The sequence below is a fragment of the Artibeus jamaicensis genome, unplaced genomic scaffold (assembly GCF_021234435.1).
Source record: "Artibeus jamaicensis isolate MK-2021 breed Jamaican fruit bat unplaced genomic scaffold, CSHL_Jam_final scaffold_537, whole genome shotgun sequence".
Taxonomy (NCBI): domain Eukaryota; kingdom Metazoa; phylum Chordata; class Mammalia; order Chiroptera; family Phyllostomidae; genus Artibeus; species Artibeus jamaicensis.
The window spans coordinates 37,662,252-37,683,672 of record NW_026522047.1 but is presented as its reverse complement, the minus strand read 5'-3'; the positions used below and the strand labels follow the sequence as shown (position 1 = coordinate 37,683,672).

Here is a 21,421-nt window from a genome sequence, read left to right as displayed (position 1 = left end):
AGAGTCCCAAACAGGTTGGACCCAAAGAGGGCCACACCAAGACACATTGTAATTAAAATGCCAAAGGTTACAGATAAAGAGAGAATCTTAAAAGTAGCAAAAGCAGAGAGTTACCTACAAAGGAGTTTCCGTAAGACTGTCAGCTGATTTCTCAAAAGAAACTTTGTAGGCAGAAGGGACTGGCAAGAAGTATTCAAAGTGGTAAAAAGCATGAAAAGCAAGAACCTACAACCTAGATGACTCTATCCAGCACAGCTATCATTTAAAATGGAAGGGCAGATAAAGTGTTTCCCAGACAAGGTAAAACTAAAGGAGTTCATCATCATCAAGCCAGTATTATATGAAATGTTAAAGGGAATTATATAAGAAAAAGAAGATCAAAACAGTGAACATTAAGATGGCAATAACTTCAAAACTATCACTAACTGAACTCAAATAACTAGGCAAACAAGCAGAATAGGAACAGAATCATAGATATGGAGATCATTTCGAGGGTTATCAGTGGGGAGGGGGAAGGGGGAAAAGGTGCAGGGAATAAGAGGCACAAATTGGTAGGTACAAAACAGACAGGGGGATGTTAAGAACAGTATAAAAAATTGAATAGCCAAAGAACTTATATACATGACCCATGGACATGAACTAAGGAGGAGGGGCATGGCTGGAGGGAATGGGGGTACTGGGTGTAGGGGGACACAACTTGGGACAACTGTAATAGCACAAGCAATAAAATATATTTAAAAAAAGAAAATAAGCCCTGGCTGGTGTAGCTCAGTGGATTGAGCGCGGGCCTGCGAACCAGACAATTGTGGGTTGATTCCCAGTCAGGGCACATACCAGGGTTGCAGGCTGGTTCCCTGCAGGCCAGTTCCCGGCAGGGGACGCATGAAAGGCAACCATACATTGATGTTTCTTTCCCTCTCTCCTTCCCTTCCCCTCTAAAAGATAAATAAATTTAAAAAAAATCCAAAACAAAACAGAATTTAAAAGAAAAATATAATTATATACAAAAAATTAAAATAAAAGGGTAACGTAATTCCATGTGTTGCAACAATTTCATGGTTTGAAAACCTTGTCAAAATGAATAAATGTGATAAAACCGGCAAATTTTTGACTCATAAAATATAGCTCAATAACCATGCAAAAAATTAAAATGGTAATCCCTGGCTTAGACAGTTTGATGGGGAATTTGACTTTCAAGAAAAGATAACCCCCACAGGGGAGTGGGAGGGGGAGAAAGAGGGAAAAGGTAGAGAGAGTAAGTAGCATAGACAGTAGATAGAAAACAGACAGGGGGAGAGTAAGATTAGTATGGGAAATGTAGAGAAGCCAATGAACTTATAGGTACAACCCACAGACATGAACTGAAGGGCAGGAAATGTGGGGGCGGATGTGGGTGGGAGCGGGTGTGCAGGGCAGAGGGGAGTGAAGCAGGGAAAATGGGACAACTGTAATGGCATAATCAATAAAATATATTTTAAAAAGATAACCCTTACCATGTATATTTATGGCAACAGAAAAAGGAGAAAAGGAGCCTAAATCATTTAATGAGACTAATTAATGTAACTCGCTTCCAGAGATAGAAGAAAGTAATACATGGGTTCATTTTTCACTTATGAATATGAATAATAACTCGAATAAAATACCAACTGATTCCAGGTGGGCATTTCATAAAGAACAAATTGTGCCCTGACTGGTGTGGCTCAGTGGGTTCAAAGGTCACTGTTCAATTCCCAATCAGGGCACATGTCTGGGTTGTGGGTCAGGTCTGTGACTAGGGGCATGCAAGGAGAGGATGTTTCTCTTCCTCTCTTTTTCTCTCCCTTCCCCTGTTTTTAAAAGTAAACAAATAAAATCTTAGAAAAAAAAAAGAATTGTGATCACGTAACATTTATCCAAGGGATGCAAGGATGGTTAAATGTGAGAAAAGCTAACATTATAATTCACTATATTAATGCTCTAACGAAAAGAAATCATATGATTGTCTGGCAGACTCAGAAAAAACGTTTGTAAGGTACAATGTCTATATTTGATTTTTAAAAATCAGAAAATTAAGATTAGAGGAGAAGCTCCTTAAGTTGATAAATACAAACCTATAGTAAGCATGTAGTTAGCAGAAACTACAAAAGCATTTCTTTTACAATCTGGTACAAGGCAAGGATCATCACTTCCGCTGAGACGGGACTAGAGAGTCTACTTGCAAGATGGGAAAAAGAAGTAAAAGATACAAGGACTGGAAGAGAAGGGACAAAACTGGTACATCTTTGCAGATGTGGTCATCAGCCAGTGAACACTAGAACCAATGTGAGAATTCAGCATGGGTGTGGAATATCAGATAATTAACTAAGAACGTTAATGCTGAGGCCCTGGGCTCAGTCAAGGCTGGTCCTCCTCTTCCACCTGGGGTGCTGCACTTTTTTTGGCCTCATCTCCTGCAACTCTCCAAACATTTTTAATTCAGGACTATTCTCCTACCTTCCACTGTCTATTGGTAAGTGTTCCCCGCAGCCCCGTCTTTCTCCCTCAGCCCTTCATTTATATGCTTTCGAAACCTGAAGACTCCCCAATTTGTCTCCAGGCTTGTGTGCAATCCGTGCCCCAGCTTGGTGTCTCTCTCGAACTCCTATTCATCACACCAGTCACCCTTTCCACAGCCAACGCCCCACCAACTCCTCCTTGTCAACTGGGTTAGTGTCACTACCACCATTCTCAAGGCCGTCTAGGTGTGAAATCTTTGACTTGTATTCTTCTTTCCCTGGAGACAGTGAGCATTCCATATACACTTGTTGAATGGCAGGACTGCCGACGTTTTCTTTACCTTCTCTCCCCATTGCTGCCACCTCAGGTTTAGTCAAAGCCTCGTCCCCCTGGGCGGATCTGATCGCCAGAGCAGCCCGCCATACTCACCCCCTAGCTGGTGGGGGCTCCGCTCACGTCACGTGGGCCAGTGCTGGCCTTTTCCCATCAAGCCTGAGGCACCCCCGCCACAGTGGTGTGCGAACAGCCGTTCACAATCCATAAACACATGCATGTGGCTGCACTCTGGCAAAACACGATTTACAAAAACAGGTGTGGGGGTTCCAGTTTGGTCCATGGACCAGAGTTTGCTGACCTCTGAAGTAGACTAGGAAGTTTTCTCAAACCCAAACTTTTCTTATCCCCGCTAATTCAATATAGAATCCAATTATCTGGGTAAAAGAAAATCTAATTTATTTTCTTTTTTTACATACAATACTGATTGCAGGTAAGAATTAAAATTAATTACTTAAGTATGTTGCTCATTACTTTCAAAACCTTATTTTCTCTTTAAATTTATGAACCTCGTAAGAATAATTTACTGGAAATGACATCAATGGTCCTGTAACGGTTTGATGTAAGCGGGACAAACAGGAAGACTTGGCAGCCAAGTAATCCTTCTGTCTTTCCTGGAGGAATAGATCAGGAATGATAGAAGCTGCCAATAAAAAATTTGATTCAATGAAGCTGATTAAGATGACATTGATGGGCTTTTGATTTCAATGAGCGGGAAAGGCCCAGAATTCTGCTAGCTATAGGAAAAAATTACAGCTTGTCCCCTCTAGACCTTGAGATGAAACTTAATTATACAAGAAGGAATAAAGAGCCAACGCAGAGTGGCAGCCCAGGCGCACCCTACTGTTCCAGGCTTCCAGCAGCCACTCTTTTCCCCACAGTGAAACGGGCCCTGGACTTGCCCAGCCACCGCCACGCAGCCACCCACCTACCCACCGTCTGCAACTATGCCCCACCCTCCTCTACAAACATGGGGAGGACTAAGATTTTAAAAGTGAGTAATAAACTCTACAAATACCTAGGATGGAGTAAATAATACATTTACAACAATTTTTTAAATGACTATTTTTTTTAAAGTTCTTTTTTTTTTTAAAAAAGATTTATTTATTTTAAGAGAGAGGAGCGGAGAAAGAGAAAGAGAAGGAGAGAAACATCAGTGTGTGGTCGCTTCTCATGTGGCCCCCACTGGGGGACCTGGCCTGCAGCCCAGGCATGCGCCCTGCCTGGGAATGAAACTGGTGACTTGATTTGCAGGTCCACACTCAATCCACTGAGCTACGCCAGCCAGGGCCGAATGACTGTTAATGAATGACCAACTTAAAGTCTTCCAATAGCTTCTCTCTACACATTAAAATAGAATCGAAATTTCTCATTGTGGTCTACCAGGTGCTATATGACCGGGCCTCTCTGCTAATCTCTCAGACATCTCTGCCGACGAAGCTGTTTGCACAGTGAGTGCGCTGCAGGTCACAATGGTCTTCCCTGCCTGCGAACACCCCCATGCCCCTGCACTGGGGGCCCTTCACCGGTGGGGTCTCGGTGAGGGGGCGCCTTCACAGCCCTATGTGGCTCACTGCTTCAGGCCTGGGTTCCAATGAGAGCTCCCCCTGAAGCTTTCTGTGACCAGCCGATCTAGTCTCTAACCCTCTATACATAACCCCACTTAGTTGGTTTCAGTAATTATAACACAGTGAAATTACCTCGCTCATTTATTTTCTGCATACCATCCTCTCTCCACACAGCAACTGAGCTTAGATTCCTGAGCGAGGACTTTGCCTGTGGGTCATCCCTGAATCTCTAACACCTAGAGAGGCTCCTGGCACAGAGTAGGCCTTTAGTAAATAGTAAGTAGTTAATGGCTGCTGAGTAAACAGGTGTCTGTCTCTCTCCTACATCAGGCTGTGATTGTTATAAGCACTGGGAAATCTCAAAACCTTAGAGGTGACGCTAGAGGCAGCAGATCTTATGGAGGGACCTGAGATTTAAATGTCGGGACACAGTAACCTCACGTTGCTGAAGAGTATCTGCAGAACATGAGGCTTCAGCCCAGCAAGCTGTGTACGCTCCAGAGACCCGCTGCACAACACCACGCCCGTGGTCCACGATAACGTAATAGACAGCCACAAATTTATTAAGAAGCTAGGTCTCATGTCAAATGCTCTTACTACAATTTTTTTAAAAGTGTCTACAGAAACAAAAATTAGGAAGATTAAAAAACTGCTCATGGGCCCTGGCTGGTATAGCTCAGTGGATTGAGCACGGGCCTGTGAACCAAAGGATCGCGGTTCGATTCCCAGTCAGGGCACATGCCTGGGCTGCAGACCAGTTCCCAGCAGGGGACACACAAGAGGCAACCCATACACTGACATTTCTCTCCCTCTCTCCTTCCCTTTCCCTCTGAAGATAAATAAATAAAATCTTTAAAAAAAACACAAAAAGAAAACTGCTGATGGTACTCTGGATAAATTCTGAATTTGGGCTAAATAACCAAAAAGCTGAGTTGCTGAGTGAGAGGTTAGTTACCTGGGGATGTGTGGTGAGCAGGGAGGACCCCGAGACGTACGACACTTTCTCGTAATGGGACTGAATGATCCAGTTGGAGCTCCCGAGGGCATAGCCGGAGCTCAGAGGGGTCACCTGGACGGCACCGAAAAGCTCCTGGAAAGGAACCACAGTGAGAGGGAGCGTGAACTCCCCGCAGTGCTGTCTGTCGTGCCGACACACCTGCAGGAGAAAACCACAGAAGTATCCTCCTCCACTTGGGAACTATTTCAAAGGAAACGAGAGAGTGAAGTAAAACGGCAGCAGAGACCGTGTGGCAGACACGGAAAGCCACTCGCGAGCTCTCAGCTGTTACCTCTCTGAGAGTTCCAGCCCATCCGCACGTCACCAGGCACTCGGGCCTCGCTCATTAAGAGGCAGAGATGATATGTTACCAAATAAATCAAAGAGACAATACTTCGGTTTTCTTTTTCTTTTCAGGTCAGGTGTTATTCTCGTGGCTGTTGTGTACTCAGTGGCTCTGGGCACAAGTTGACAGAAACAGGAACCTCGCCACTGCCAGATCAGAGCTCAAGTTATACTTGCCGAATTGTTTCTTGATCTCTTTTATGCTGTTTCCTATTTCACTTGCTCGAAGTCTGTAAAATAGTATCCACTATTCTAAAGTGAAAAGAAGGAGATGGCTTTGTCCTGACGTACTGCACGCTGGCCAATCAAATGCTCGCTAGTGATGGGAACGTAACAGTTAGGAAAGGGCACCAATAAGAACCTGGGAGGCATGGAGGAGAGCGACAGACACTGTTCGACAGATGCTGTTCTGTCTTTTCAACGTGTACTGGTACAAGCTTCTTAGTGATCAAATGGCTTGTAAAAGGGAACCATGGGATCCTACCAAAAAACAACATATGAACCGGAAGCATTCATTAGTCACTTAAGATCACACCAACACTCACGATTTTCTGAGAATATCCCACCAGCTGGATTTTACTGAGGGCAGAGTTCACCTCTTGCAGGGTGTAGCACCTCCTCCAGGCCGACACTTCCACGGCATCCTTGAGAGGCGACGGCAGCAGCCTGCGAATGCGTCACAATGTCGACTCTGTTACAGAGATTCCTTCACTTTGTCCTTTTCATCCAAGTTGTCTAACGTATCGGCACATAACTGCTCACAGCATTCGTCTGTAACTGTCTTTGACTCTGGGGGTCATCCTGCCCCCACTGTCATTTCTAGTCATCTGAGTGTTCTCCTTCTCTTTGTTTCCTATTGGTCCATCTCACTCAAGGTGTGTTAGTCTTGTTGATCTTTTCAAAGAACAAACTTTTGGGTCACTAATTTTCTCTGTTTTCTTATTTTCTGTTTACCCAGCACATAACTGGGTCTTTTTATTTTTTATCCAGTCTGATACTTTGTTATTTGATTGAATTAAGCCATTTACATTTAATATTATTATTATTTTTAAAATTATTTATTTATTTATCTTTAGAAGGGAAGGGAAGGAGAGAAGGAGAGAAATATCAATGTATGGTTGCTTCTAGTGCATCCCCTGCTGGGAACTGGCCCCTGTTGGGAACTGGCCTGCAACCCAGGCATGTGTCCTGACAGGGAACTGAACCGCGATCTTTTGGTTTGCAGGCCCATGCTCAATCCACTGAGCTACACCAGCTGGGGCTCCGTTTAACATTATTATTAATATAGATGGCTTATGTCTCCTCATTTTTATTTCCTATATGCCACGTCTTTTTCTCCTCTATTCATTTTTTACCATTTTTAAAAAATAGTAACTGAATATTTTCTGATGTAGCCTTTTAACTTCTTTCATGACTTTTTCACTTTTCTTAAAGTTATTTATTTCCTTAGGTTGTTCAAGGGCTCACCATATCCACCTTAATATAGAGCCTTTCTATATAACATCTCACATTCTCTTCCCTGTTCACAAAAAGATAAATGAAATAAACTTTACTTACGGGGCTGCAAAGCTACAGAAATGAGCTGGGGTAAAAACAAATGAGGCTTGGCATAAAAGTGGAAGTAAAACGTGACCTGTGATCTTTCAGACCAGCACGAGGAGCATCCATTCAAACAAGCAGACAAACAAAAAGGTGTCATTAGAAACACATTTCATCACTGACCCCAACATCATCAAGAGCAGACCTGGGCAGGGACTTCTCTGAGATGCTTAGTGCAGTACAGGGGAAGGGGCGCCCCGGGAACCGAACATGCGCATCAGCTCTGCTCTCGCCCGGGAGTTCACTGAACACTAACAGTGAAGGGCTTCACACCCCCCTTCAAGGCAAAGAAAAGGAGAGAAGAGACAATAGCAAGAGCATTTTGGGAAGCGGAAAGTAGGACAAATGACAACTGACTTAGATGCAGGAAAATCCAGTGCATGTAACTTAGTTTGCAGAACCCACAGAAAGCTCAGCAACTGGAAACAACAGGTACCTATGGAAATGAAGTTGAAGGTGGACCTAAAAATAAAAGGATTTGTTGAAAAAAACTGATGAAGAAATAGAACCTTCGGGTTCTCCTCACCTATTCCACACAGTTCAGTAACTGTGCCCCCCGCCTGCGCCCCCCAAGGCATGTCCCAGAGGTTCTTCTCTGGGGAGAGTGAAATTGCGAGTCTGGACAAGGGGAAACCATCAACGACCGAAGGAAGCTTTTTAAGCAAAAGTTTACATACTGCCAGCAAAAATGTTCCCATCACACAGCTCCCAAAACAGGCAGGCTTACACCCTCCAGGGTGGGGGACTGGGCAACTTCCTCTGAAAAATCTGATCAGCACCAAGGAAAATCCAACCCACAGACACCGACACTGAGGGCTTCACCAGACCATGTTCTGACCAAGTCTGGGATTCAACCAGAACTGCTCACAGCACACGGACACGCCACCAGGTTTTACTGTCTGACTTGTGAACGTGGGCCCCAAACCAAGGATCTCCCTGCATTTGAGGAAAGTGTCTAAAGTGATAAAGGCCAAACAAACGGAGGAAGAGGAAAGGAAACATGAGAACATGCGTTAAGCAGCTAGAATATTACTATCCTTAGAGAGATAAATAAGATAGGGCACCTGGGAAATGAGGACATAATTCAACCACAAAAGGTGAGGCCTTAAGGAAATAAAAAGAGCACTTGGAAATAACCACGTGACAGCATATAGGTGATGGAAGCGTGCCAACAAAGCATGTCAAGATTTTAAAATAAGTTAAAAACATTAAAAATTATACAAGATGTGAAAGACCCACATAAATGAAAAAATCAGAAGAGCTTAAAAATAAAGTGAATACTCACTAAAACATCAGAAATCCTAAAATCAGAAATGAAGATTAAACTGACATACAAAAGTGAAGACCCACAACAAATAATGCTGTTAAGTAAAATATAGGAAGGAAAAAAAAACTAAAAAGAAATAAAGAGACAAAAAGGATTTGGAAGAAAGTGGCAATGTGGCCTGAAGACAGGCGAGGAGCTGTGACACAGAGACCATCGGAATCTCTAGTAGAAAAGCCACGCAAGGCAACAGACACACACTGCAGACCATCACTGCTGAACTAAAAGGAGGCTTGAAACTCTATTCTGAAAAATCATGCTGCACACCTGGCAATACCAACGCCGAAGAACTAACACCAGTTATATTCTGGGAAAATATTTAGTTTGTATAAGAAACGAATAGAACTTTGGGTGTATAGGCAAAAAGAGAAAGTCACTAATAAGAAAAAAAATTAGATGCGATCAGAATTTTCAATAGTAATGTATTTACTGGAAGAAAACACAGTAACATACTTAAGACACCTGAGGAAAGAAAATGCAATCCAAAAACTGTACATCTAGGAAAACTGACTTCAAGGTCATATAGCACAGATAAACAAACAAATAAATAAGTAAGACTTGTAAGAACTTGGGGTATACTGCTCTTGCAACCCCATCCTGAGATCTTTTGAATGAGTTTCAGACCACCAAAATAATGATAGATTTATCAGTACATGTGTTGGCGGTGAGCATTAAATATATAGTTACTTGTAGAAGACCAAATGAAGGTTGGAAGGAAGAGAGGGTAACATATAATGCTGTATGTTCTGACAATATACAAGGTCTGTCCAGAAAAAGTCCAACCGTTGTTAATATAAGGAGAACAGTTTGCATGGCATTGATGTAACTTGACAACCCGGAAGAGTGGAGTGGAATATGCATGAATGAACAATGACAACTTCATGTACTAGTCTGTGTGGGGGGCAGATGCCATTGAGTGAGCATGTGTACTGTGTGGCCATCACATTCAAAATGACTGAGCCGGTAGACCAATAAATCTGTGTCAGATATTGTGTTAAGTTTGCACATTCGTCCACGGAAACTATTTGGGTGATTCAGAAGCCTGCAGCTATGAGCAACTGGTGATTGGCAGTTTTATCAGGACTATGTGCCTGCTGGTGTATCATGTCTCATGTAGAGCTTTTTGGTGAAACATCAGTCACCTGGATGACTCAGTCCCCCTACACCCAGATTTGGCATCCTGAGACTTCTGTCTTGTTCTAAAACTAAAATCACCTTTGACAGGGACGAGATTTCAGACCATCAGTGAGATTCAGGTAAATGCAACAGGGCAGCTGATGGCGACTGGGAGAATGTGTGAGGTCCCGAGGTGCCTATGTGTTTCTTGTATCTTGTATCTTCTTTAATAAATGCTTCAATTTTTCACAGTATCTGGCTGGATATTTTCTGAACAGACCTTGTATAGTAAAAGTATATTTTTAAAAAAGGAAGAAAATATATATGATCTGTCTTCCAATAAGGCCTATAAGCAATGACCAATTCGAAAACAAAGAACACTGTTAGCAACCAGAATGGGAGCTAAAAACTTCATTTCCCACTAAAAGAATCCAGAGTTTCTTGGAGAAATGGGAGATTCCAGATTTAGGGCAGGGAACGTACAGAGGACTTTTAAACGTCCTGCGACACTGGACAGCAAAAAACCCCCGAGACTACAAAGGTCATACTGAAAGGACAGATGACTCGAGGAGGCACTGCACTGCCCGAGGCTTGAGAGAGGACAATTCTGCCCTGGGTTGGAGTCCACGACCCGTGTCCGGAGAGTGGGCTGTGATGAGCCTGGGGCACGTGGAGGGCTTCAGAGTTACTGGAAATCTCCTGCTCCTTGACCTGTCTAGTATTGGTAAGGACGTATTTTAAGGGTGGTTGCTGTATAATAGTAATAATATATATGCGTGTGTGTGTGTATATAAATATATAAATTTTGTGGGTTTTTGTTATCTGCATTTTATAACAGAAAAGCTAATATAAAAACAGAGAAACCTATGTCCAAATAAAAAATGATAGCAAAAATAAAAAACTCATAGTGAGGTTGGGAGGTAGAGTTAAAAGAATATCCCAGACAAGACAACAACAAAAAAAAAGAGAGAGAGAGAAAAGAGGAGAGAAAAATGTGAGTGCCAGTCCAGGGGGTTCACCTTCTAAATAACAAGAGTTGCAGAAAAAACACAAAAAAGAAGAAAACTTTAATAATAACAGGAAAAAAAACATTTTAAAACCAGAATTGAAGTTCTTGATTTTCTAGGTCGGGGGTCAGCACACCTCTTCTCTAAGGAGCCACAGATATTTTAAGCTCTGCAGGCCACACGCAGTCTCCGTCAGGCCATTCAGCGTGGCCATGTGGTGCCACAGACCACGTAAATGAGTGACTGTGCCGACAAAACTCCATAAAGACAGGGGCAGGCCGGCTCTGGCCCACAGAACAGGGGCCTGGTCACAGCTGCCACCCCTGTTCTAAATTGAAAAGGCCCTCTAAGTACTCGGCATGAGAATGAAAACTGTCCTTTCAGGAGACATCACCAACTTCAAGAACAAAGAGCAGAATCTAAGTTTCCACAGAGGAATCAACAGGATACATATAAAAAATGTACACTCAATAGCACTGGACTTTTCAACAGCATTTCTAGGAGCTAGAAGAAAATAGAGAAATGCTTTCAAAATTCAAAAAAAAAATCACATGTTATCTGCATTTATACCAGCGTGTGAGGGTAGAACAAAGGCATTTTAGATGTGTGGGGTCTCAGATAATTTACCTCCCTAGTGTGCTTTCTCAGGAAGTTATTGGAGGATGTGCCCTGCAAATGAAGGTGCAAACAAGAAAAAAAAAAAAAAAAAAAAGGAAAAGAGAAAGGGCCCAGAAAGCAGAGCTGCTAGCAGAAGAAAGAGAAGCAGGAACCCTCAGGATCGTGGGGAAGATAATCCTGAACTGAAGACGGTGCAGCAGCAGGCTGGAGAGCAGCTGGCATCAGACTTGGGGATCAGGGAGAAAGCTCTGGGAGAGGGTTTCTGAGGAGACAAAACAGGTAGACTCCTGAGTCTGAACATACGGAGGACAGACTTCTATAAGTGTGGGAGAGGTCAGAAATGAACTGGCAGTAAGCATTTAGAAATCTATGCAAATAAGCAAACGAGATAATTACCAACTCAAAGGGAAACAAAAAGTTGTGCAGAAAAAAATCATCCTAATAAATGTTATATGGCTTTGAATTGCATTTATGCACTCGTTATAAGGGAAACACTAGGGATTTAGCCAAAACAGCATATAGATTATGTTGTTCCCTTTACCTCTGTCTCTCCAGCAACAAAAGATCAAGAAGCCTTCTCTTTACCTTCTACATAAACGCGTGAAGGCTTTCTTTTCACTCATCTGGCCTATGTAAATGGACTGCTTTAGGCTTACTTAGCCCTGACGGTGGCCACAGCATTTAAGCCCTGTAAGGGATGTAACTGGCACAGCCTCTCCACTCATAAGGAGCTTAGGTCTAAGGAAAATTTTGTAACAATACAAGGCAATAAATGAGATGTCAAAAGCTATGAGCCATCCTTGACTGTATACTTGCCTTCCCTCACAGAAGAGTCTAAAGAATATATTAAAAATGCCTATCTTATCACACACATACCCTCCTCCACTTCATTGGCTCACCATTATATTCAGGATAAAATCCAAGGCTCTTAGCATGACTTTTCTAAGTTCCTTCTTTCTTTAGGTCCTGCCTCAGCTGTATTATATATACAATTAGTCTTTCTGTGACAGGGTAGTTAGAAGCTAGAAAAAGTCCTGGGCAAGTGGAAGAGGGAGACTGAGGCAAGAAAATTAACAAGGCCAAACACTCTGAACAACCTGCAGCCAGCTAGTGAACTGCAAGACCTTATCTCCACATCCAAGGTCACCTGAGAGCAAACGGTTCCTACTTCTCCTCCCGGAGCACAAAATGCACAGCTCACGTCTCCCTGGTCAGGAGAGCGGGGGCAGAGACCCAGTGCAGCCAAACCTGAGGACATGAAGTCAGGGGAACAGATAATAACAAAGACCAGATTAGAGCAAGAGGACCCAAGACAAGAGGAAAATGGAAGAGCAGACCAAAGAACAACCTCCATCTCCCCACACACTCACTCTGATGCACCTGGAAGCTAAGGGTTATTCTGCCCAAACCCTCCCCTATGACTCTCACCTGCAGGAGGGAAAGGCCCTCAGTCACAGACCCTGGGCAGCTGGCTCTGGGGCAGGCCCATGCCCCTCGCTGGGCATGGGCTTTTTATTTCTGCTGAACCTCTAAGGGTCCCCAGGAGACGTGCAACCAGGGGAACAGTGGGCAGTGGCAGCTCGTCCTGGGATGAGCCTACTGGCAGGGGACAAGGCTGCTGCTTGCTCTTTTCCTTCCGTGTCCCTGTACCTCTCTGCCAAACTCGTTGAGGAAGGAAAAGTTGCTCTCAGAGGGGCTGTGCCACGGCAGAAAAAGACAGGCCCCTTCCTCTCGGTTACCTTGTGGCCCCTGGGCCTCAGTTTCCTCATTGGTAAGACAGAGAGAGAGTATCACCTTCCTTTCCGAGTTGTTCTGTGAGGGGTAAATGATACAACACTGTGTCTGGCACAGAACAGGTGCTGAATAAGGGTGGCCTCCGAGCCCCTCCAACACGCAAGCCTTCACAGCCCCAGGAGCACATGCATCGTCCAGCAGTACTGTAGGGAACTCCCACCCAGGGTGATTTACTTAGATGAGAAGCAATGACTATGAACTTGACTGCCCATGCACTTCTTTAGAGGGTCTCAGGAAAGAACCCAAGCTACTTCCCTGCTTTAGCCCCTCCTTTAAATTTCTCGGGATTAGAGAATCCCACAGTTGGGGCCTCCTAGGGCTGCCCTTCATAAAAATAAAGACTTCTCACATTGGGCTGAGGAGGAGCAGAAGGGTTCCTTAACTTTACACCAGAGCTGAGAGGCTATTGTGGGAGTAGCTAGAGAGTGGGAAGCATGATAAAATAATACTTGCTATCTAACCACATCTCTCAACCCAAGTGAATTTGCTTTACGTTGCTCTCAGCACTGCCACGGCCCTGCAACTGAGCCACCTGAGAGGCTGAGCTAAGAAAACCACGTGCAAGGCTGGGCAACACCTGCTCTCTGTACGCTGCCTGTTCAGTCCCTTGACAGCTGTTCTTGTCACTACCCAAAGTACCACCTGGGCTCCCCCTTCTTCCCTTGGAGGCCCTTCCAGCATCTTCTTCCCTTCCAATGTAGACAATGTTCTTTGAAAATGAAACAGATTAAAATCTGGAACAGTCTCTCTCAAGAGGAGGAATTTGGTTACTTTAACGTTTCCACTCTCTGCTGGAGATTAAACAATCATCTATTTAGCCTTCAGAGTAAGCTCGCAAATGCTCTAAGCCCTTGGTAACGGAAAGAGGGAAGATAGAAAATGCAGGCATATTTCACTGTGTATCTTCCCCATTTTATCCTTTCAGGATAAATGGCACAGAAACCATAAACTTATGTTTTACAGAAACTGAAGAAAGCATTTGTTTATACTCAGTCATCATGATTTTTGGTAACTAGTTTAATAGAACATTGTTGGAAGAAGAGCCTCGTTAAATGCAGTAACAAAAACAACATCTTTTTACCCCATTATACTATTCCCACAGTAGTGTCTTTCAAACATTTGTGTCCTCAGCACTGAGTACAGTGCCCAACATAAAGACATTCAAAAGATACAATGTCTGTTACCTTGTTACAGCTCAGGAAAGGTAAGAAGCAGTGAGTCAATTATTAATGAGTCCAATCGACAGCACACCAGTAAGTCTGGGCAGAAGTGCGCCCACCCTATGACGGTGTGCAAGGTGGTGACAACAGCAGGGAGCCGCCGACCAGTGAGCTGGATGAGGGAGGCTAAGCAGGTCCCAACAACTGTGGTCTGGTCAGAACTGCTCAATTTGGGGTTTTGGGGCAGGTGGCTCCTGACTCAGCTCCCCAAGATCCCACCTCTGTATTCACCGTGTCAACCCGCTGCCTGAGTATGGCTTGCACCTACTGGCTTGCTTCAGGATGTCACCCCCAAGATTAGGTGACAAAAGACTGACTTGCACCTTGCCCACACTCTCGGTTTGGCCCTCTTGTCAGCTTTGGTTTAATCTGCTATCGTGCTGTGAGATGCTCTGCGGCAAGGACCACATTGGCAAGGGCCTGAGGGAGGCTCCAGTCCAGTGGCCTTGAGGAACTCGGTCCTGCCAACACCCACAGGAGTGGGCCAAGAAGGGGTCTTCCCCAGGGCAGCTTGCGGTCCCTGTGGCCTGTGGGAGCCCCAGCGTTACTAATATAGTCCATGGCTTTCTGGGGCCTGTTCTAGTGCAGGGGCAGTGTCCCGATCCCCGAAGTCTGAGCTTCCCTCAGGTCTCCTCGGCGACACTCTGACTGTACGGAACTTCTGTGGAAGGCTGGCACTCCCACCCAATCTAACGCTGATTTCTGTGTCTTCTTCTGTGTGTTGCAATATTGAGCAATCTACTTTTCTCCTCTCCATGTTTCCAAAACGAGAATAAAATACTTCCCTTACAAACTGTTCTGAGCACTACAGTAAATAAGTAATAAAATATATCAGTAAGTAAATAAATATATATGGTATCTAGTAATATTAATTCTTCAGTTCTTTGGGTGAAACTTACATAGACTAACACCTTTCAGACCTAAAACTACTTATTTGCCACCTCTCTATCTAGAAGTGTCTAGAAAGTTTCCTTTTTCTTTTTTTTTAAGATTTTTTTATTTATTTATCTTTAGAGGGAAAGGGAAGGAGAGAAGGAGAGAAATATCAATGCAGGGTTGCCTCTCGTGAGTCCCCTGCTGGGAACTGGCCTGCAACCCAGGCATGTGCCCTGACTGGGAATCAAACCGCGATCCCTTAGTTTGCAGGCCTGCGCTCAATGAACTGAGCTACACCGGCCAAGACTAGAAGGTTTCCTTTTTCATATACATTTGGTGACAGTATTTTCACAAATAAGCAATTTGGGTAAATTTTCTATCAGCTACATGAAAGACTTAAACTAAGAATTAGTCAAATGTATTGTTGGTGTTTTCAAAAGTACAAAGTTTCATTCTGGTTTTACATGGTGCGGTATTTCAGTCCTTTCCTCTCCTTCCTGGTGTGTAATGGCTGACTTTAACCACGCCAGTCGCCTCTCAATCAAGCCTTTCTACCATGTTTTTGCCCACTCTGCTCCTTTCTCTTAGACTAACCCCTGTCCTCATTCAAAACCTATTCAACCCGCCAAGCCCAGCCTAAGTCTTGCCACTTGGAACCTAATCTTTGCTTGATAAACTCATTGAGTACCAGGACTGTCTTACACTTTTTGGGGCGTCTTTCTACAAAATTACTATAATGCCAGGCACTTGGTAGTTAATTGACACATAAGTTTAAAGTTCTCTAAATTCCATACTAATCCTAACAAACGCCTTTTGCTAATACCTCTTTTTACTCTTTTGAGATATTCGGTCACTTGGCCATTCCTCCCCTCTATCCCCTACCGTGCTGTAACTCAGCGTTCCCTACACGCTCCTTGCACTCACTTGCCACAGGACCGCACAGGGGCACTTAGAGAGCCGCTCAAAGCCATCAGGGTGATCGGCTGATAAGCTGGATAAGGAAATACAGTGGGAGCAAGTTCTGTTTTTTTTCTGGCTTTCTAATTCATCAAAGTCAAGTTCTCAGTCTAAATGTTTCATAAGGACTTTCCAGAAGATTTCATTGTTTTGTTTTGTTCTTATCACACTTGAGTGCTTAATAAACATCTTTTCCCCTGCGCTCTGACACCACGCCAGGGCTGTGCTGCCTCTCCTCCCACCCACCAGCTCAAGCAGCACCAGGTCATGTTTTTGTGAAAAAGGATGACTTTAAAGTCCACTGGGGCCACTTAGAAGCTTATAAATACAACATTGGTTGGGCTTTTTCTAAGTGTTTGATGGATGAATGAACAAAACACAAAGGAAATGTCAGAGCAAAATACAAAGAACATAAGGGGCAGAAGAGTTGTTTTCCTATTTACAGGAAACTGCTTAACACAGACGCTGCTGCGGTGGAGCGATGCTGTGTTAGCAGGGGGACAATCTAGATAGTTTACTGAATGTGGGGCTTCAATATCACGCGCTTAATATTAACCCGAAACTAGATTATAATCCAGGAGTTTTGTTCAAGATCAATTTATCTCTGAAAAGGATGAAGGCACTTGTTTAGGCTACCACAGAGTAACAGAGACAATTCCTCACAGTACCTAGAATATTTCTACTTTAATTCTCACTGATGCTCATGAAAAAAAACCCTCTTTATCTATAATGTAATCTTGTAAGTGGACTTGCTGACCAAAACAGACCGTCCTAGAGAGATGAACCATTCTAAATTCTGAAGCCAGGCAGAGGTCTCAGTATAATGTGATTAAATGGAATTTCTGTTTGTTAGCCAGTATCCTGAGAGTTCAGTCAGCCTCAGCTGGCCCCTCAGAGGCGAGTCCACTCCGAGCGAAGTGCAGGGGTTCAGTTCGGGGTGGCCACGCTGAAGATGGGCTGTGACGGCTCCATCAGAGCACTGCCACCCCCAAGGGTCTGCTTCAGGGGCCTCTCCCTTGGACGTCTTTAGAAAAACTGTAACATAAGTGAACCTAGACATCACCTAAACTTAGTTCTTTTATTTGACAGAACAGGAGATTGAGTGCTGGGATCTGAATGACAGTACTGAATAACCAGAAGCAACAGAGGCATTAGGAAAAGGTTTCAGAGTCTTGACTTTGGATGGTGAACACAGAATATAATAAAATGATGTACTGGAGAACTGTACACTTGAGACCTATGTAATTTTATTAAGAAATGGACCCCAGTGAATACAATAAAAATTTTAAAAAATATATAGAAAAATAGAGAGAAATAAAAGTTTCTCTTCTACTATGCTGTTTGCTGTCATCAGGAAGGGCGGAGTCTAAGGACGAGTCCGGCTGTGGGGAGGCAGGTGTGTTCCGGTAACTGAGAGGGAGCCATGTGAGCCGAGTGTGTTACCAAAGGGGACCAGGACACGGGTGTTTACTGAGCACCTCCTATGTGCCAGCCACCATAAAAAGACTTTACTCATATGAACTCATTTAATCCTCCCAATAACCCTGTGAAGCTGCTAACAATTTGTAAATGAGGAAACAGCCTAGAAATTAAATTGCTGCAGCTACTAAGAAGCAGATCTGAAGCTCAAACCCTAGTTTACTTGACCTCTAAGTCCTTTAGTTTTCTTCCTACTAGATAGTTAGGTCCAATAAATTCCTCTCTTAATACCCAACTACAAATGTATTATAGTTGAAGAGGAACTACAATGGTATGTTTGCTCTCTCTTTTCTATCCTTTATGAGGCATGAAGCCATGTTTTAAGCTGAGTAGTGAAACCTGCCATAACATTTTGGCTAGGAATACATCAATGCATAATTCCTTAATGCCTGTGAGGACTAACAATATAGTTTTTTAAATTTAATTGTTGTTCAAATATAGTTTTCTGCCTTTGACTCCCACGTGTCCTTTATACTTGTAACAATATTCTTAATTAGAATTGCAGATTTCTAGTCTTATTAAAAAAAAAAAAAAAAAAAAGAAAGCCAGCCTTGCCCTAAATGGTGTGGTTCAGTGGACTGAGCACCAGACTGTGAAGCAAAGGGTCACTGGTTCGCTTCCCTGCCAGGGCACATGCCTGGGTTGCAGGCCAGGTCCCCAGTTGGGGCGTGTGGAAGAGGCAACCACACACTGATGCTTCTCTCCCTCTTTCTCCCTCCCTTCCCCTTTCTCTAAAAATAAATAAATAAAACCTTAAAAAAAAAAAAAGAATGTTAAGAAAAAAAGCCAGTCTTAAAAAAAATACTAGAGGTAGGGTTAGTTTCTTAAGTGAAATATTTTGCTTTGCATTTTTCCATTAAAAAACCTAAACTCTGAAGTGGGTATGGAAAAGTCAAAAATTCAAAAATTACATTGTAAAGGAGTCTCCTTTTCCTACCCTTCAAAATCTTTTTTTTTTTTTTTCCCCCAAGAAGAGTAAACTGCAATGTCAAAATGAGAAAGAAGGATGGTTAACTTCTAAATAAATCTCAGGAGAAGTGTCAACTGAGGCAGGGAGTCAGACAGCTGCCAAAAGAGCAAGAGTAATAGTTTTTTTTGGTATCCAAACTAATACTAAATCAAATGCTAATTCAAACTGTGATTTAAGGGAAATGACTTAAGGGAATTTGTCAAGCTCTTTTGACCAATGAGTTGGTAAGATTTTAATTTATTGTTTTCTTTAGTGATGGTATATTGTTAGTAACTTAAGCTACTAAGATGCATTAATTCTTGGCACTTAATCAAGAGATCTCCTGCATACAGTTTAGTAGAAGTCAAAAACTGGGGGCTCAAACCTCAAAACCAACTCATCGAGGTCTTTTCACCTGGACCATATTTTATTTTAATGCGTGAGCCAACATTTTAAAAAGATTTTTAAAAATGACACTTGAAACATCCAAATTTTGAGCTTCTCTTAAAAAAATAAAAAGGAAGATTTGGCGGTGACAGGCCCACACTGCCACGCGGCCACACCCGCTGAGGCTGCATGTCAGCTGCTGCTGGAGAGAGGTGAGGTCGGGGGCCCACACTTCCCGGATCCCCACCTCACTCCTCTACTTACCTTCCCCATTCCTGGAGGCATCTGCGTTTATGATGCCTGCCACCTACCCTACGTTAGAGGAACCAGATACGGAGAGTGCAGGAATTAAAGGAAAAAACAGATGAAGAGAAGACAGAGCCCACATCACTTGGGAAAATGTCAATGTTCCGCGGAGCAAAAAGCAGTGATTCTTAATATCGTCTGCCATAGTACTCTGGGCACTACACATCAACTGGCCGGTGACAGACAAATTTTAAAGTGACAAATATTTTAGCACATATGTTGTCCACAGGAAGCACTTTTAGTATTCTGGCTCAAGGTTAAATTCTAGGTGAATATTTCAAAAGAACTCTTTTGTCTGATGTCAAGTACAAAATCGCTCTTTAAACTCTTCCACCACTTCTAATACGTATGCTGAGTTTATTGGGAAAAAAAAGACACAGCTTTCTTGGTTTGTCTTTTTAACACCTCAGCACATTCTGTGTAATAACTAGATTCTTTGTCTATCAATAAGTATTCATGCTCAAAAGCCAAAACAAGTTACGTGACCAGGATCAGAAGTATAGTCAGGATGTATGAGACAATGACATACGGTCTTCTCCAATAGTACAAGCTATTCTTGCTCCTTTACCAAGTTAATTTTCAAGTCTCTACGTTTTGCCCACCAGGTGGCGACATAACAAAATCAAGATTTTTTTCAGCTAGCACCTTTTTGAAAAAGGAGATTTCCAAAGATTCTTAGGAAATAGCTTTCAGGCCCCCTCCCTAGCCTTCTCCTCCTGCAAGTTCAATTCACCCCTGCCCCCCATACACAATGGCACTTCTTTTGTGAGCCGGTTATCTTGCATTTTATAAAGAATGGGAGGCAAAGGAAAACTGCCAAGGACTCTGTCCAAGGTCACAGAAGAAAAGGCAAAATAAGGACTTGGAACTTCCTAAGACTTGGCCCAGGGTTTGGGAGTCAGGAAACAGTGACCTTTGAACGTCATTTCTGGTGTGCCAAAATTATTTGTGGCAGAATATTATACAGGGTGTAAATTTAAAAGGAGGAAGTAAGGGAAGCCAAAGCATACATGTTCCACGGGGAAAGAAAACAAGGTCCTGAGGTTTCTAAGCAGGGGGATGTAGAGAAGTGGGTCTGATGTGGCCCAGGAAGCACATGGGAAAGAGAAGGAAAAGGGGAAGAAGGCAGAGCAATGGCGCGGGGACACGGAGCTGAGAATGCTGCCAAACGAGGAGGGGAGCGGACCCTGGACTAAGCAGGTGGGTGGGCAGATCGAGGAAACCATTTAAAGACGCAGACGCGTGTGTCCAGAAACTGTTTCCTAACGTGAAGCCAGAGAGACACCAACTGGGGATAGACTCAAACGTAACCTTTTCAGAAGTAGGGAAAAGAGCATCTTTAGCTCTAAGGGTATATGTACACATAAAACAGAAAACAAATGAGGCTGTTTGGTAAAGCTGAAGGCTCTACTGAAGGACAGACAGGCCCTTGCTCACCGCTGAATATCCTTGTTCTTCCACAGGGAGGCAGACTGCGCTTTGGGCACTCTTTCAATGAAGTTCACCAGCTCTTCCATGAGAAGCCTGGGTTTAAAGAAACAAAAAAACAGTGATGAACACTCACACCGCATTCTAACACTGTAGCCAAGAGCCATGGGCTTGTCTGTCTCCCCTCCCCAGTCTTGGGTTGTGTCTTGGTTGCACACATAACTGTGGGCACTACTTTACATTAAGGTGGACACAAACATCCCACTGAATTTCCATGTTAAAAATTCAGGACATAAAACAGGCTGCTATCTTCCTGCCTCTAAACACTAAAACACACAGGCCTATGGTTTACTTCTCACTCTAAGATCTCTGCCTTTACGTAACTAAAAACACAAAAGGAGAAAAAGTTAACTGATTGTGAAGTACCTGATGTTGGTGGCAGCAGACAGTGGGGGTAGATACTTAAAAATGATAATATTAAATGAACAATTTAAACTGGTACATTTTTCTTGAAGTATATTTTAGGGCTTAACAAAATTCTGCATGAAAGAGCACTCTAAAGACTAACCCTAAAAACCTAACTCCGGGACCTGCAAAAGGGCAGGCTACGCAGATCACAAGAAGGGCTACCACAGAATCAGAA

The 21,421-nt window shown here is 43.3% G+C and overlaps 1 protein-coding gene across 1 annotated transcript in view; it reads right to left on the bottom strand.

Moving 5' to 3' along the window:
* INTS9 (integrator complex subunit 9) overlaps positions 1 to 21,421 on the bottom strand; it is an 85,539-nt gene that overhangs the window by 19,939 nt on the left and 44,179 nt on the right. Inside the window, exons 6-8 of the mRNA XM_037150447.2 lie at positions 20,788 to 20,874; positions 6,264 to 6,384; positions 5,332 to 5,466 (exon numbers count right to left, since the gene is read on the bottom strand). Coding sequence (XP_037006342.2) covers positions 5,332 to 5,466; positions 6,264 to 6,384; positions 20,788 to 20,874 — 343 coding nt within the window. The remainder of the gene's footprint in view (positions 1 to 5,331; positions 5,467 to 6,263; positions 6,385 to 20,787; positions 20,875 to 21,421) is intronic.